The sequence below is a fragment of the Rhinatrema bivittatum genome, chromosome 10 (assembly GCF_901001135.1).
Source record: "Rhinatrema bivittatum chromosome 10, aRhiBiv1.1, whole genome shotgun sequence".
Taxonomy (NCBI): Eukaryota; Metazoa; Chordata; class Amphibia; order Gymnophiona; family Rhinatrematidae; genus Rhinatrema; species Rhinatrema bivittatum.
The window spans coordinates 87100398-87119217 of NC_042624.1; the positions used below are offsets into that span (position 1 = coordinate 87100398).

Consider the following 18820-nt stretch of genomic DNA (forward strand, 5'->3'; position numbering starts at 1 on the left):
GGCCCAGCAACATCGGCGGCTCCCTGCCACCACGGAGGAAGGCTTCAGGTCGGCCTCTGAGCCACGAGGGATGAGACTGAGGGCGGCTCCCAGCCGCCGGACAGCAGCGGAAACACTGGTGGCCTCTGGGCCGCATGGGGACGCCGGCGGCGGCCTCCTAGCTGCAAGGGCTGTACCGGCTCCAGCCATGCGGGAGGGGAGCGTCGGAGTTGGCAGCCACCAGGCCACATGGAAGTGTGGCGGCCCGGCCCGCTGTGCAGAGAGGTGGACGGGAAAGCAGGCAGGATTGTAACACTGTAGTTACACAATATTAGGTTCTGTCTTAGGAGTTTCCACCCAGTAAAGAGATCTAGGCTTCATAGTGGATAATACATTGACATAGTCAGCTTAGTGTGCTGTGGTGATCAAAAAAGCAAACAGAATGTTAGGAATTATTAAGAAGGGAATGGAAAATAAAACAGAGGATGTCATAATGCTTCTGTATCGCTCCATGGTGAGACTGCACCTTGAATACTGTGTGCAGTTCTGGACACCGCATCTCAAAAAGTATATAGCTGCACTGGAGAAAGTGCAGAGAAGGGCGACCAAAATGATAAGGGGCATGGAAAGGCTGCCCTATGAGCAAAGGGCTGTTCAGTTTGGAGAAGAGACGACTGAGGGGGGATATGATAGAAGTCTACAAAATCACGAAAGGACTTGAACAAGTTAATGTAAATCGATTATTTACTCTCTCAGATAATGGAAGGACCTGGGGGCACTCCATGAAGTTAGCAAGTAGCTCATTTAAAACAAATCAAAGAAAATTATTTTTCACTCAGCGCATAGTTAAACTCTGGGATTCATTGCCAGAGGATGTGGTTACAGCAGTTAGTGTAACTGAGTATAAAAAAGGTTTGGATATCTAGAGGATAAATCCATAAACTGCTATGACAGTAATTAATAAGCAGTGGTAGCTTGTGATCTATCTAACAATTGGGTACTTGCCAGGTACTTGTGTCTTGGTTGGCCATTGTTGGAAACAAGATATTGGGCTTGCTGGACCCTTGGTCTGGCCCAGTATGGCATATCTTATGTTCCCCCCAAAATCTATCCCCCATTGAAATTAGCTGCTTTGCATGCATACAAATCGGTTAACAGATTTCAAGCAAATCACCCCTTGCATGAAAGAAAAATTCAAATGTTCTAATGGTTTATACCACTTAATTTTTATTCTTAAAAATGTAAAAAAATGGGACAATGGTAGTTTCATACTCAAGCATTTGTTGGTACCATCCAGGTTACCATAAATGTAATAATGCAATCATTAACTGACCACCGACCACCTTTACTTTGAGTAGCAGTACCAAATGAGCATGATTAATTAATTTAAGTGTTCATTTTTTTTAGTTATTTTTATTGCAAATAAAACTCATTAAAAATGTTTAATATAGTCTTCAGAATAAATTCATACCCCACAACATAACCTTAGATCCTCAAAGATTTATTATCAATTCCTTCCTTGACATCTGCTTGTCTTACTTCAGCAAATGTGAATAAAGTGCAACAAAAGTAAACTTACTGCATGTGAATGACAAACAGTCCTCTCTCCCCTCCTCCCGAGGCGCGCACCGCGGCTCCCCTGCCTCCCAGGGGCAGCCGGCGGCAAAAGCGCTTCCAGCAGCCCCCGCCGGCGAAGGTGGATGAACGCACGCCTGTACGTGCAATTTGGGCGCTCAAGGCAGTGAAGGCGCATGAGCACATGCCGTGCGTGACATCACGGCGTTCGGTCATGCACTTTTGCTGCCTTCAGCACCTGCCTGTACGTTCAATTTGGGCACTCAAGCCAGCAAAAGTGCAGCAAAAGAGCAATCCATTTTACTGTATAGGCACTGTATAGCGCTCTATACAGTAAAATGAATTGCTCAGGCCTACCTCTTCATGGACGCGCTTTGGATGCGGCTTGCATTTGCGTCTAATTTAAATACTGTATCGAGCGGTATGTGATCCGAACTGTGCGTGCGGCAAACGAGGGTGCACCCAGCACTGCCACACTCTTTCTAACGCGTCCTTACTGTATCGGCCGTAAGTTTGGGCAGAGACAGGTACCAAGAAAGAGTATTTGTCATATTACCTTTTATAAATATTTCCTTAATAACAATGCCTCATACTAAGAGGAAGGCACGGTTGAGGGAGGCATTAACTTCGTCTCCCTTGCCAACAACATCACAGCCCCAGATATCCTCCTTCGGGTCAACAGCTGATGTTTTACCAGAGGACATAGCCACTGTGGAGGTCACTTTGGAGTGAATAGCGACACTGCTGGCTAAAGAAATCTCATTAAGTCCCGGTGCTCCTAATACTCCCTCCCCGCCATATATAAATCTTATCAATCCTGTAGATCCCCCTGCAATAGAGGGGGGCCTTGGCAATATAACTAATTTACCAAAGGAAGTTACGAGGAGTGGAGACCTAGCTGTGGGGGGAGAAGGGATCTCAAGTCCAGAGTTGGAGATAAAGCTACCTCAGAAAACTACAGAGATTACACTGGATTTATTTTGGACAGCGATCAAGTCTTTAGAGTTGGCAATTATAAACATGACTCAAAATATTACAGGTTTTCAACATAAAGTTCTCTATTTGGAGAGCTCTGTATCAATGGGTAAAAATAATTTGGAAAAATGTGAGAAACGTTTAGAAAAGGTGGAAGTTGTTCCAAAAAATCTGGTTAAATCTGAGTTAGGAAATGAAAAGAAATTGGAATTTATAGAGAATTCGTTGAAATATGTAAACTTGAGAGTTTTGAATTTCCCGGTACAGAAAGTAATACCCATAATAAATATATTTAAAGAGTATTTGCAACATATATTGAAAATGCCACAGCAATCTTTACCAGCTTTTGCAAAAGTATATTATCGACCTGTAAAATCTAGGATAAACAATCAGGAGGAGGGAAATTTGCAGCCTGAGGGTATTATGAATCTGATTGAGGTATTAGAAACCTCAATAGACACAGATATACTTACCAGAACAACTCTTATTGTTTCTTTTTTATTTCCAAATGAGAGAGATGTAGTGTTGCGATTGTTTCTAAGACATAGGTTACAAAATTTTCATGGCCAACAAATATGGATATACCTAGATTTAGCAAGAATAACCCAAATTAAAAGAAAATAGTTTTTGAGATTGAGATCAGAAGTCATTGACAGGGGAGCTAGATTTCTGCTAAAATTTCCATGCAGATGTGAAACAAGTTATTTGGAACATAAGAATGTTTTTTATGAGGTTGCCCAACTCCAGGCATTTTTGGAATCCCATCCCCCAGTAAACACAGAGGTTGGTTAAGAGCAAAAGTGAATGCAGCTGTAGTCTCTGATTGTTGATGAAGGGGTTATATTAATTCCCCCTTATAGTTTTGTTTTATCTTTATTTGAAATCGTTCAGTTGAATTTAGCTCTATCTGGATTTTCTTGAAAAATAATACAGATAAATGGTTATACTGATAGATATTTAGTTATTATAATGATGTACTGTTTCATCTGTATACAATTATAATAATATTTGTTTGTTATAATTTTGGAAATGCATAAAAAAAAGAAAGAAAGAATGCTCGTTGGCAGGGGCCTACCTAAAGGGCTGCCTCTTTATTCAGGCCCCCAGTCACCAGTGATGTCACGTGATCGGGTCCAAGGCTTTTTGGTTTTATCTACTTTTGGAATATATATATTTTTTTATTTTTATTCATTTTCATCATAATAAAGCAAGATAAATTCTTACTATTTGAAAAATAAAAATGCAATCATCACAAATAAGCCTAATTAGGTGAATAATATTACAGGAAATAAACATTTTTCCATCAAGAAAAAATTATTGCAGGGAAGCGGACATCCAGGAGATTTTACAAAATAAAATAAAGAAACAGGCTTAACGTATTTAAGCAACCTCTTATATTATGGCTCCTCAGACCTTTAATACTAGGAGAGATGGTCACTATGGGTCTCATTTTCTAAAGTATCGCAGGCCTGCGATACTTTAGGGAATGAGGGGCGGGGGGCCGAAACAGGGGGCGGGCCTGCGCTAGCCGGCAGCGATCGCACCATTGCGGTGCGATTGCTGCCGGTTTCGCACCCAATAGCGCCACCATAGAAGGTGTAGCTATTGGGTGCGAACTCGGACGCAAAAAGGGCCTTACCTTTTCATCGTCCGCGGCATCTTTGCGGAGTCGGCCCCGGTGACGCTCTGACTCCTCCTCTTCCGGGGCCGACTCCACCCCCATTTTGGTATCGCACGCGATAAGGGACATTTCGCGTGCAAAATATCCCTTATCGCGTGCAATCCATTTAGAAAATGAAGCCCTATGTTCCTTGAATTTATAAATGACTTAAGCTGTTCGGGCAAAAAGAATATAAAACATTTGTTTTGGGATCTAACAATGCATTTGGACGGATATCTCAGTATGAAGGAGAAACCTAAAGAAACAGTCTGTGCCCTTAAAGCAAGAAAATCTCTCCTTCTATCTTGTGTTGCACGAGCAAAGTCAGGATATTTTATACTTGAGATCCATAAAATGGAACAGATATACTTCTAAAATATCTTCTCATGACTTCGCTTAGATCTTTCTCCGACACAAACGATACTAGGAGAGTTGCATGTTCATAAAACTCAGCTGTTGAATCCTCCAAAAACTGAGTTAGATTTTCCAATATCCCAGGGCGGTTAATCATAGAAGCTTTTTCTTTAGAGGAAACAGGTAGAAAATACATCTTGCTAATGCAAGGAGTCTTTTCTTCTTCAAATTTAAGAATTTCAAGAAAAAATATTTTTTAAGTTATATAGGAAATCTCGCCCACTATTTTAGAAAAAATTCAAAAAACGTAAGTTTAAATGCCTGGAGTAGAGGGGGAAGCAAGATGACGGCATGAACTGGGTCATGGTAATAGCGTTTGTAGCTGCCTCAGAAAATTACCTAAAAACAATGCCGCCAAAAAGGAAAGGAAAGGGAAGGTACGAGTCTACCCCTCCGACTTAGCCTTTCCCTCTGGGCAGCGTCTTATTACCACATATACCGGGAAAGCAACAGAACAGGGGAAGAATGCCTCTGCTGTGGTGATCGATGAAGGAGCATCAACATCGCTGGAGAAATTACCTTAACCCCCCTCGGTTTGAGCTCCAAAGATGGTGGTTTCCCCGGAACTCCCGTTGTCAGATGTGATTCAAGGTCCCGATGCAGCTCCAGCGACTCTGGAGGGAGGGGGGCAGAGAGGAGGAATGCCCTCGACTTTCTCACTTCTCGTGGGACTATCGGTAACCCCAAGTGGTGTGCTGGTCACATCGACCCTAGAGAGGGAGCAGAAGGAGTGTGAGAGGATTACAACTGCAATGAGGGAAACTTTGCTGGCGGAAAATGCTTTGGAAGGAAAATTGGTGAATTAACCCACTTTCAATTACCTCCTAAAACAGCAATAGTGACTAGGGATGTGAATCGTTGTAGGACGATTAAAATTATCGTCCGATAATTTTAATATCGTCTTAAACCGTTATGGAACACAATACAATAGAGATTCTAACGATTTATCGTTATAAATCGTTAGAATCGTGAGCCGGCACATTAAAACCCCCTAAAACCCACCCCCGACCCTTTAAATTAAATCCCCCACCCTCCCGAACCCCCCCCAAATGAGTTAAATAACCTGCGGGTCCAGCGGCGGTCCGGAACGGCAGCGGTCCGGAACGGGCTCCTGCTCCTGAATCTTGTTGTCTTCAGCCGGCGCCATTTTCCAAAATGGCGCCGAAAAATGGCGGCGGCCATAGACGAACACGATTGGACGGCAGGAGGTCCTTCCGGACCCCCGCTGGACTTTTGGCAAGTCTCGTGGGGGTCAGGAGGCCCCCCACAAGCTGGCCAAAGGTGCCTGGAGGTCCAGCGGGGGGCAGGGAGCGATTTCCCGCCGCGAATCGTTTTCGTACGGAAAATGGCGCCGGCCATACGCGTATGGGCGGCGCCATTTTCCGTACGGAAAATGGCGCCGGCAGGAGATCGACTGCAGGAGGTCGTTCAGCGAGGGTTCCGGCGCCTCGCTGAACAACCTCCTGCAGTCGATCTCCTGCCGGCGCCATTTTCCGTACGAAAACGATTCGCGGCGGGAAATCGCTCCCTGACCCCCGCTGGACCTCCAGGAACTTTTGGCCAGCTTGTGGGGGGCCTCCTGACCCCCACGAGACTTGCCAAAAGTCCAGCGGGGGTCCGGAGGACCTCCTGCCGTCCAATCGTGTTCGTCTATGGCCGCCGCCATTTTTCGGCGCCATTTTGGAAAATGGCGCCGGCTGAAGACAACAAGATTCAGGAGCAGGAGCCCGTTCCGGACCGTTGCCGTTCCGGACCGCCGCTGGACCCGCAGGTTATTTAACTCATTTGGGGGGGGTTCGGGAGGGTGGGGGATTTAATTTAAAGGGTCGGGGGTGGGTTTTAGGGGGTTTTAATGTGCCGGTTTTGCGATTTTTAGATTTTTCACGATTTTTCACGATATTTTACCCCCCCAAACGGCAACAATACGATTCCCTCCCCCTCCCAGCCGAAATCGATCGTTAAGACGATCGAGGACACGATTCACATCCCTAATAGTGACTTTGGATGCAATTTGGGACCTGGTAGCCGCTCTGGGTAGTTCGCTACAGAATCACAATAGAAAGCTGGATAATCTTAATACTAAATTTAATTCTTGTGAAGATCAATTAAAAGAGATTAAACTATGGATGGATTCTATGGAAAGAGCAATGCAGAAAACTCAGGATTGTAACGTTAAATCGATTAAAGATTTAACTAGTGTTTCCCATAGGCTTGAGAACCTGGAATATTTCTGTAATTGTTCTTTCTCAATGAATGTGTAGAGTATGTTGTATAGGTCACTGAAACAAACTGCTACTTTAATGCATTTTGATCTATATGTTTCAGCATAATGTGATATATGTACAAGAGTGCTATATTAGGACAAAAAAAAGAGTGCTAGGAATCTTTGTTGGTACCGAAGCCCTAGTGTCATGTCATGTCTTGCAATTGTGTTTCTGTAGTTCGTGTTGTTATCGAGGAGATGGCTTATGTGAAGATCCGAGATGAAGAGGAATCAGCCAACCTTATTTGGAGTGATTCAGCTGTACAGCATGAAAAGATAGCAGAACTCAGGAACTATCAGGTAACTCAGAAGCACATTTTTTCATCATTCAGTCGAAAATCCTGATCATGCATTAATTAAGATGAGGGGAACTAAATATTTTTGGCTATGAGGCACTTCTTGGTGAACAGTATTCTCTCTTTTCTTTGTGATAATTGTGGGATGGATAGTTTGGGTTACTTGAAATATACTTTCTCCATAATTGTTCTGCTGTTGCCTACCAGGAATTTCTTGTTCCCTTTGTATTGGCACTTTGAGCTTCTGTTGGGCACTATCTTTCCTCTCATACCTTGCAAGCATGTCCATGGAGGGGTACATTACTGACTTAGGGGCAACTAAGAGTATAGTGGCTAGAACAGATGCCAGAAATTTCAGAGAACAATTCACAATATATTTTCTGAAAGGTGATGATTTCTATTTAGTGATATTTAATGCCCAGAAGGAAGCATTTCAGCATGACAGACTCCTGGTCAATTTCACCTCCTTCTAATGCATTTGTGATAATATTCTTCATCACTCTTATTATTAACTGACTTTGAAATCATTAATTTTTATTGAATTTTTTCTTTGGCATGTTACTTCATAGCTATTTATAACTCTAGAAATATTCTGTCTGGTATTATAAATCTCATGGGACTGGCCTACAGTGTTGAGAGAGGAATCCTGTGTTCTGAATGGCTGATGCTAAACATTTGGTATACTTTAGTAGTCCATACTTTTGTTGATAAAGGCCTTCAAAGCTTTTCAATTAAAAGAAAGTTGTACCCTTTGTATGCTGGGGAGTATTTCAGAAATACATAAGACCAGGGCCGGTGGAAGCACTAGGTGAACTAGACGATTGCCTAGGGCACCACCAGTCTGGGGCGGCAACGGCATGACTTCTCCTTCTTCCCACCCACGTGGCCCAGAAGAAGAAGTGGTGGGTCCACATGGACAGGAAGAAGAAGAGGCAATGTAGGAAAAAGAACAGTACATCCCTGGACCGTTGTAGGAAGAGGCAACATTGGTCCCAGGTTTGTGTGGCAATCGAGCACAGGAGGAACAGCAAACACGCACCCGCCTCCATGCAGGCACATTCCCTGAGCTGTTGCAGGGAGAGGCATCATCGGCCCAGGATCGTGTGGCGTTCAAGCACAGGAGGAACAGAATCAGCGCCCTCTCCTCCCTCGTAGGAAACAGAGCAACATCAGCGCCCATGACCTCAAGAAAGAGGGTGCTGAAAGAGGAGGCTGCTGTTGGACTTGTATGTCTACTGGGGAGGGGGGAAGAATGAATGAGAGAACACGTGTATGTGTCTGTCTGTCTGTGAAAGCATGTGTGTGTCTGTGACTGAGACAACATGTCTATGTGAGAGAGCATATCTGTGTGTATCTTTGAGAGCATTTGTCTGTGTGGGTAAGAGCATATCTGTGTCAGTGACAGCATGTGTTTGTATCTGTGAGAATATGTGTGTGGTGAGTCTGAGAGCATGTCTGTGTGTGTATTTGAGAGCATGTCTATGTATGTGAAAGAGCATGTCTGTGTATGGGTATGTGTTGCTGTGTTTGAGAAATATTCTTTTTATTAGTATGGTTTTACTTCTATTGATGATTTATATTTCCTGATTTTGTTTGTTTGATGTTTTCTGAGGAATTGTAATATTTCTGTTTTTCCATTGTTGCACTGCATAATAGTCTGGCCTGTTGCAGTTAACAGTTCAGATTTTGTCTGCACATTTTTATTAATAATTTATGGTTACTTTATTCTGCATTTTTGTGAGGATCTGTTTGTATTTTGCATGTGTGACTGAGTTGACATATTCTGCAAGTGTGTAGGTTCTATGTAAGGATCTATAGCAGTTTGACTTTTGCTGTTTTCCTAATAGTAGATATGAGGGTGTTTTAGCGCATGGTGTAATAATTGCAGTTTTGCCTTTTCATAAGTAGGGTTGTTAGTGTTTGAGTTCTGGCAGTTATTGGAGTTTTGATATGGGAGATTTACTATATTGAAATTGTAATTCAGTTTATTTGTGGCTTTCTGAGAGATAGTCCCATACCCTTCACACATTACAATAGATCTAATACCAATTCAAAGGGTCTTTTTTTACTTTTTTTGCAGGGTTTTACTGCACTGCATATAAAAATAATTTTCTCCTAGGTCAAGCAGGATGTTAGTCCTGACACATGGGTAACATCATTGGATGGAGCCTGGCACAAATAACTTATGTCAAAGTTTCTGGAACTTTAACTAGGCACACTAAGCATGCCCAGCATGCCGTATACCATGCGTCCACAAGTTGCTGAGCTTGAGTAAAATTTCTAACAGTAACGTTTTGAAAAATCTTCACTGATTTTTTCGGTGCATTTCGCTTGGTTTTTCTGATCGCAGGTCCCTCTCTGTTCCCACCTTGCTTCCAGTCAGGGTTTTCGTTGGTTCGGTAAGTTTTCTTTTGATCCATTCCCTCATGGCGGCGGAGCTTCGGTGCCCTCCGGTGTCGGTCGCCTGCCGCCTTTGCTGTCGTTTTTCATAACTTCAGCTCGTCTCATCATGGCCTCGTCAGGTTTTCGTCAATGCCTTCAGTGCCCGAGGACCATATCCAACATGGACCCGCTCGAGGTGTGCATCGCATGACGTTTGGGGGTGCCACATGTGCAACCAAATGACCCCAAAAGGACGTCGCGCTTGCCTCGAAAAGATGGATAAGCTCTTTGGGGCAAGGAAGTCCGAGCCATCGACTTGGGAAAAAGGTTTGGATAAGTTCTTGGAGGAGAAGTCCATTAACTGCTATTAATTAAGTTTACTTAGGGAATAGCCACTGCTATTAATTGCATCAGTAGCATGGGATCTTCTTGGTGTTTGGGTAATTGCCAGGATCTTGTGGCCTGGTTTGGCTTCTGTTGGAAACAGGATGCTGGACTTGATGGACACCTGGTCTGACCCAGCAAGGCAATTTCTTATGTTCTTAGGTGTCATCGATGCCGAAGGACCACTGAGACGCTCCAATGAACACTGAGCCATCGACATCGGCGGGGCCATCTGCTCCGTCAATGCCGTCGGCAGATAGGGGCACCATGGACTGGCCCCTGTCGGTTTCTTCCTGGTCAAGGACATCAGGTTCGTCGTCTTTGACCTTGGAACCGGGGAAAGACTGGGCTGAGCACTGAGGGAAGCCAAGGAAACATCAGCACCGGTTGCCCTTGATGCACGATGCCAAGCTCGGGTTGGTGCTGGCTCTTGCCATGATGCCCCCGAAGCGACCCCACGGCAAGGAGTGCCTATCCTCCATCGATGCCGGAGATCCATGGCAGTCTCCATCAGTCTAAGTGTCCGTCACTGATCCACTTCGAGGTTCCGAGGAAGATCTGGCCACCCCTCCTACATCCCAGACCATTTTGGCATCAGCAACTTTCAAGGAGGAGTTGGAGCTCAGAGTCCAGCCGGCAGTCGACCGGGTGCTGAGGGGCATTGAGCTGGTGGCACTGACGGTATCGGTGTCAGGCTCTCCCTGCTGGAACCGCTGCTGGAGCATCTCAATATACTCATTGGTATGTTACCGACCCAGATGGTGCCCATTCCCGCAGTGCCATCAATGCCTGGCAGGGCACCGATGCTTCCCCCGACCGATGTGGTGGTCATCGCTGGTTCCTCCAAGGAGGAAGCTCTGGCGGTGCCGATGCTGTCACCACAGCCTATCGTCCCATGTCCAGCTTTGCCAGGTCCGGCACCAGTGCCATCAGTGTCTAGATCCTTAGATGAAGGTCAAGCACCTAGACCTCATACCCTGTGGTTTACAGCAAAGATGAGTGGTACCTTATGACCCCTGGGGGGGGATAACACTGCGGAATCCTCTTCAGAGGGCTCAGAAGGTCTCCCCTCAGAACATTCTGCTCCAGAGGAGTGAAGGTGGTCTCCCCCTGAGGACTTGACCGTAGCAGGCTTTGTGTGGGCGATGGCGGAAGCCATCTCATTTCAGTTAATGACGGAGGAGAACACCTGGCATGAAATGCTGGAGATCCTCCAGTTTGTGGCAGCTCCTAAAGAGATTGTGGCAGTCCCGGTGCATGAGATCTTAAAGGAGTTGCTGTTGAGGTTTTGGGAGCACCCCCTCATGGTTCCTCCTGTTAACAGGAAGGCAGACGGGGTTTACTTCATCCAACAGGCTACCAGATTTGACAAGCACCAGCTGGCACACCAAACAGTAGTGGTTGAATCTGCTCTCATGAAGGCCAAGTGCTCTTGGACCCATGCCTCGGCACCCCTGGGGAGAGAGCTCAGAGCGCTGGATGCCCTTGGGAGGAAAGTTTTTCAGGGGGCTATGCTCATTGCCTGCATTGCCTCCTACCAACCTGGGGAGGAACAGTCTTGAACAAACGTAGGTCCAAGAGCAAGAAATTGGGTTGACAAGAGAGTTGACATAAAGATCACTGGAGCCAGAGTAGGCATGAGAACCGTGAAGACAGCTAGCACTGAGTTAACTAGTGCACAGACAGGAAATGGAACTGGAGGAATAGTCGACATGGAGTTCACCAGAATGAAGGCAGGTGCTAGAGCTGCAACAACAGCTGGCACTGACTTTACCAGCTCATGAACAGGATCTTGAGTTGTCCTTTTAGGGGCAGGCACCTGGGTGATTTTTCCTTCCAAGGGTAGAGGATGGCTCCAAGTTGGGCCCTAGGTTCTTCTTACTCAGGGTTAGAGGGTCTTTCTGGTAGAGAGTCTGAAAAACACAGCCCTTTAACACTTCTTCCTTGCAGGGATGGTGTTATAGTTAGTGAGGTTTTGGGTGGACCCTTGGGTGGCAGCTGACCACGCCCACTGGGGGAAGTCCCGTGAGGGGCCACAGGTCAGGCTCAGCTCTGGACACACAAACACAGATAGTTCTTTTATTAGACAGTTTGAGAAGCCACCAGAGGTGGCGGTAATGAGTAAAAGATGTAGCCCGGCTGGGCTAGTATTCCCCAGGGCACTGGAACAGCGATTCTTCCAGTAGCAGTGCTGTAGTGGACAGAACTGAGAAAGTGAGCACAATAGAACATTCACAGAGTCCCAGATAAGGAGAAGCCCTGAGATAGGGAGAGCTGGCCCTCAAGGAGCGAGTACCAGATCCCTGGAGATAGAGAGACTTGGCAAAGTACTCACACAGCAGTTCCACGTAAGAGATGGCACTGGCGCTGGAACGGAGGCAGGCCCTCGAGGAGCGAGTACCTGGTTCCAGGGAAACAGCTCTGAGGAGTAGATGGTAGTTGTACTCACTGATGGTGTCTGTAGCAAATTCTTCCAAGTAGAAGAGGAGATAGGTGCAGGCAGCGAGTCAGGGAACATGGGCCCTCGAGGAGCGAGTACCAGTTACCTGATAGTGACCTGAAAGAAACAAAGAGGCCCCCGAGGAGCGGGTACCCCATTAGCAGAAAGAGTCCAATAGTAGCTGGAAGGCAGAGTAGCTGGGTAGGGAGAGCGAATCCCATCCGTAAGAATCCCCCTTGCTAACTCAACGGCTAGCAATAAACAGTAGGCTTAAATATCCGGGCAGCGTGACGTCATCACAGGGGAACACCCCTGAGGAACGCGCCAATGAGGAAATAAGAATGTGGGCCGTGCGGTGTGCGCGCCCTAAGGTACCTGGAAAGCATGGCGGGAGGCAGCACCCAAGCCGGTCCGGGGACGCCAGAGAGGATGGCAGACAGATGCCATGGCAGCCAGGCGTCCATCAAGAGCAGGAGGAGTTGCAGACAAGTAAAGGTAGGCGGAGTGAAGCCGTCGGGCAGCAACGGTCACAACAGATGGTGACAAAAAATCCCTTCCAACTAAAATCAGGAACAAAAAACATCTCCAACAGCGCAAATACTCCTGAGAGCCAAGACATTGCTTTCCCTCTGGTATGTTCAGCAGGTACACACAGTTCCTTCCTTTGTCCACCACCAGGCAGGAGATGTCTTCCTGAAAGCTGGGAGCAGAGTCCTGCCATAAAATAAAACTCCACACAAAACTTTTACTCTCCTCTCTCCTGAGATAATCCCTTCCAGACCATGGGGTGCCAGACAAGAAGAATGCCTCTTCTTCTCTCTCAGCTTTCAGGCTGTGAATCTCAAGAAATTACTAGAGTCTGGGAACTCCAAATATTTTTCTTCTCTTCCAAAAATCAACTGGCTACCCAGTCTCCAAGGGCCCACCTAAGTCCCAGCGGCCTGGGTCCCTATGGGCTCCTCCCGGGGGGACCGTGGGCTTCCAGGGGTGAAGCTCCAGTCAGCCCTTGCAGGGGCCTAGGGAATCCCTTACATTAGTATCGTTTGAAACGGTAAATAACTGCCTTTATCTATCTGTTCCACCTCACTCATGATTTTACAATTTTTTTTCATATTCCTGCTCAGTCATCTTTTTTCCAAACTGAAGAGCTTTAATCTGCAAAGCCTTTCATCACAGGGGAGCATTCCATGTCTTTTATCATTTTTGTTTCTTGCCTGTGTACCTTTTCTAGTTCAACTAGATCTTTTTTGAGATGGGGTGACCAGAACTGTGTTGTGTCCCGTGCCCGTGGATGGCCACGGGCGCGGCCGCCTACCTCCACCGTGGCGGTGACTCGCCGCAGCAACTCCTGAGCTATTCCCCTGGGCCGGTGCCCGGGGCCGGTCCGCAGTCTGGCCGCTGGGTAGGGAGTCGTCCCTGCTCCTCCCTCTCGGCGTTCTGCTGGCTTTTCTCCGCGGAGGAAATCCAAGATGGCCGCCGCCATCTTTAGGCGCGAGGCCGCGCCCCCTTGCTTGATTTAAAGGGACCTGATCCCTTTAATGATACTCATCTGCTTCCAATGATCCAGGGCAGAGGAAGTATATAAGGAGGCTTCCTCTGCTCATTCCTTGACTTGGCAATGTCCTACGTTGGTCAGGTCTGCTTGCTTCGGTGACTTCCAGTGTCTTGATTCCTTGTTCCTGTTTCATCTTGGTGTTCCTGGTTCCCGACTTCGGATTGGCTAGCAGTGATTCCTGGTATTGACTTTGGATTGGCAAACGGTGATTCTCTGGTGTGTGACTTCGGACTGGCAAGTGGTGATCCCTTGGTGTGTGACCTCGGACTGGTAAGCGACGACCCTCTGGCACTTGACCTTGGACTTCTTCCTGACCATCGTCTCCAAGGGCCCACCTAAGTCCCAGCGGCCTGGGTCCCTATGGGCTCCTCCCGGGGGGACCGTGGGCTTCCAGGGGTGAAGCTCCAGTCAGCCCTTGCACTGAACGTCTGTTTCCTTGACCTCTCAAATGTCCACCTAAGTCCCAGTGGTCCGGGTCCCTATGGGCTCCTCCTGGGGGGACCGCAGACTTCCAGTGGCGAAGACACACTTCCGTTCCTCGTCGTCACGAACTCTCCACAGTCATCTCTGTCTACAGTGCCGAGGATCAGCTGGTCACATCTTCTGTTCCTGCCTCGCCTCCCGATGGGAGAACCTACGGATCTTCTCCAAAGGTATACCATCCTCCCGTCGGCCCAAGGGTTCACAAGCCTGAGCATAACAAACTGCACACAATACTCAAGGTGTGGTAGCAGAATAGATTAATATAGAGTCAATATAATAGTTTCCATTCTAGTCTCCATTCCTTTGACCAAATTACTAGCATGGGCTTGAAAAGATAAATCAGATTTAAACAAAACCCCAAGATTTCTAAGCTGGTTAACAACAGAAATCATAAAACAATTATGGGTCATAACATAGACTTCAATTTTGATTCTGGACCATCCAGTGCTCAACTTACCCCCAGACGAGCTATAACTGCCTTGAGTGTATCATCCAGCCACCAGAATTCAGGATAAAGAATTGTATATCATCTGCATGTTCTCGATAAATCACTCCTAGGTCACACTGCCATCAGGAACATGGACAAGGCAGATAAAGTGCAAGGGTGACCATAGCAAGGAGTTAGCTCAGAGTGAGGAAGGGTTTTATAGAGCTGGCCTTGCTATGTCAACCAGCATTCAAGATGGAGGCTAAAGCAGGATTGAGTTTGGCACATTGAGGGCCTTAGCTTGGAGGGGGGCTGCCTAGCAGCCAGTATCATTACAACACTATTCAAGGGTTTATCTGGGAAGTAGTCTGAAGAGATATGTGGAGGTTCAAAGCCAGTCACTGTCTGGATAGCAAAGTTAGCCGGATAAAGTTAGCCGGTTAACTTTGGAGGTATATTCAATAGTGCTGCCGCACTATTGAATATAGCCGGTTATCTTAAAGTTAGCTGGCTAGACTTACCCAGCTAACTTTGGGACACCTCTTTGGCTTGACGAGACTTAGCTGGCTAAAGTAGCTGATTAACTCTGAATATCAGAATTAGCCATTTAATGTAGCTGGCTAACTCACCTCCTTCCAGTTATGCCCCCAGAATGTCCCCAACTTGTCTGGCTAAATTCTAGATGCTTAATATATTAGCTGGTTAGAAATTAGCTGGATAAATGCCCACATATTCATTTAGCCAGCTAAATGTTTCTGTGTATGGATCTCTATATGTTTATTTTTTTTAGCTGGCTGTGTCCAGTGTTTTTTTCAGTTTATCATGGTATTTAATGTTCTTCATCAAGGAAGCTTACACATCAGAAAAACCCCAAAGCTAGTCGGATTGCACAACTCAGCAAACTTCTCTATGCTGGATATATTTGCTTATCCTACTATTTAGAATATGGCTCAGTATACTTTAGATGTGCTTGACATACAGAGAAAGATCATTATTTGACTTGTCTTTTTTTTTTGTTTTGTTTTTTAGAGAATCAACCATTTTCCAGGAATGGGAGAGATTTGTAGGAAGGACTGCCTAGCAAGAAACATGACCAAGTAAGTTAATTCCTCATAAGAAAAACCTGTTGAAGAAGCTACCTGGAAACTATAATAGAATATTGGTAAACTTAGAACAAAATTCCTGAGGCATGTAAATACCTGCTGATGTTTGACTCAGTGCATTTTTTTTCATATGGTGGAAAAGTTGCTGAACTGGTTTGGGGGATATTCAGATCAGTCCTGCGAAGATTTACTCTTGTGCATAATTTTTTTCATACTTCTGAAGATTGTGGAATCAGGGTCTTGCACTGTTAGAGTCTGCTGAGGACTTGCTTGTGCCTTAATTGATCTTAAGTGTGTATCACCCTAAATTTCAACAAGTCCTGCTTGACTGCTAAAATCTAAAGCATCATAAAGCATCATAAAGCATCATAAAGCATCATTATAATAGTAAAACCATACTAATAAAAGAATACTTTAAAACTACTGATAAATAGAATTTCTATTAATTAAAATCATATACATTTTTTACAATTTCCCAAACACTAATAAAATATTTCAAAACAGCACATATATCAAATAATACACAATAATTAAAACTAATAAGGATTTTAAAAAGCCCCTGCTGTCCATACATGGGAGCTCTTGATTTCCAGTCACCCTGATATTGTCGAGGATTAGGAGGTTATCCTCTCTCTCTCACACATACTCACATGCCCATTCTCTCTCACACATACACTGTCACATACATACACATTCATGCTCTTATACCCAACCATAACCTCTCACTCTCACAGACACTGACACACTCTCAGGCTGTAAGATACTCTCTCCCCCTCCACACACACCCCTCCCACACACACACTCTTACTCCCCTGGATTTTCTCATACATACTCATGCTCTCACTCTCACTGGCTCCCTCACAATCTCAGAGCCTCTCTCATTCCTCTGCTGCCACTGTCACTGCTGCCGCGTGGCTATTGGGAAGGTGCTGATTGCTGCTACTGGCACTGAAGCCCATTCTGCTGCCTCCTCTGTGCAGACTCCGTGGGCTTCCACTTTCTCCATGCTGATCTCGTACATCGTGAGATCCGCATAGAGAAAGTGTTACTCTTGCACATTCCCAAAGATTACATGTGCCAATCAGTAAAAAGTAATTTATTTTTTTTTTACATCTGCTGTCTTATCTTAGATTTCTAATTGGTTGGTCACAGGCTTTTTCCCCCCACTTTCTCTTTCTTATTTTTTTGCCAATTCCTTTTATATTGCCTTTCTTTCTATTTCTTTTCTCTCAATCTGTCTTCTTCCCTCAAACATGTAGTCAGGTTCTCATTCTCACATGCTTTCTCTCTCTCTCTCTCTCTCACTCTCACTCACACTCACACACACACACATACACACAGGCTCTCACTCTCACATGCTCGCTCTCATACAATCATTCCTACACACAGTCTCTCAATGGCACATGCTGTCTGAGTCTCACACACACAGGCTCTCTCTCACTCCCACATGCTGTCTTGCTCAAGCACAGGCTCTCACTGCCACATGCTCCCTCTTATACATACAATCATTCATACACACAGGCTCTCACTGTCACATGCTCTCTCTCATACAATCATTCATACACACAGTCTCTCACTGGCACATGCTGTGCTGACTCTCACACACACAGGCTCTCTCTCACTCCCACATGCTGTCTTGCTCAAGCACAGGCTCTCACTGTCACATGCTGTCTCTCATACAATCATTCATACACACAGTCTCTCACTGGCACATGCTGTCTGAGTCTCACATACACAGGCTCTCTCTCACTCCCACATGTTGTCTTACTCAAGCACAGGCTTTCTCTCTCACACACACACAGGCTCTCACATGCTGTCTCTGCAAACATTCAGGTCTTCATTCCCACACACAATCTCTCAACTCATCTCATACACGCACACACACACACCCTCTACAGACCCTCAGCCTCCCTCTCACCTCTGGGCCTCCTCTTCACGGGCCGCTGCAGGATGGGCTCAGCAGCGGCCCTGGTCTTCTCGGGCCGCGCTGCTCCTCTTCTGCACGTGGCTGATGCTCCTCCTCCTTCCTGCCCGTGCGGCTCCGGCAACGTTTTTCTTCCGGGGCCGCGTGGGCAGGAAGGAGGCGGTGCACTTGCATGTTTAGACGCGACCGTTTTCTTCGGGCCATGGTGACGTGAGCTCCACCACGGCCCTGCTGATCTTCTTGCTTTTCGGGTCGTGCCTCCTCCCTTTTGAGGGTTGGAGGAGGCAGGTCTCCAGCCTCGCCCCGCCTCCCTGCAGCAGCGGCAGCCAATGAACGGTAGCCGGGGAGAGCGGCGCTGTGGACCGGCAAAAAACCCCAAACGGCCCGGTACTGGTCTGCGGCCCGGTGGTTGGGGACCCTTGACCTAGCGCTTTGTGAACAAATGCTCTCACTACTTGTGACTTAACAGGAGCTGAGAGCTAAACATGAGAAAGCAGTATAGAAAATGCAACTGGAGACAGGTGGGAAGCACTTTTCTTCCATGTTGCTGTTTCTTCCTTTTCTTGCCATCTGTTGCTTGTCAGTTCATGTGGCCTATCTAAACGTCAGTGGAAGGAGACCAAAGCAGCAGCACAGGAGAGAAGCACTTCCTGCCTGTGGCCTGCCTTTATGCAACTGCTTGCTCTGCACCAACAGTGCAATATCGCAACATTTGGACAGTGAGTTCAGGAGAATCGTGGAGAAGACAAAGCAGAGGGGGTTTGCATTTCCTTACTGCACCGGGAGGCCTGCGCCAGGCTAAAGACAGAACTGATTTGGTTCCACAAATGCAATCCTGACCCTCTTTTTTTCAGCTGTAGGTGAATTGCCCAAGCTCTCTTTTAAGATATCACACTGCTATTTAGTCAGTTACAATAAAATACTTAAACTTATTCCTTTATAAACTCATATTAATATGTT

The 18820-nt window shown here is 46.1% G+C and overlaps 1 protein-coding gene across 5 annotated transcripts in view; it reads left to right on the top strand.

Moving 5' to 3' along the window:
• Positions 1 to 18820, top strand: part of TTLL7 (tubulin tyrosine ligase like 7) — a 291830-nt gene that overhangs the window by 53167 nt on the left and 219843 nt on the right. For all 5 annotated transcript variants that reach the window (XM_029618375.1, XM_029618378.1, XM_029618377.1 and 2 more), the window contains exons 5-6: positions 7045 to 7166; positions 15863 to 15930. In XM_029618375.1, the coding sequence (XP_029474235.1) occupies positions 7045 to 7166; positions 15863 to 15930 (190 nt within the window). The remainder of the gene's footprint in view (positions 1 to 7044; positions 7167 to 15862; positions 15931 to 18820) is intronic.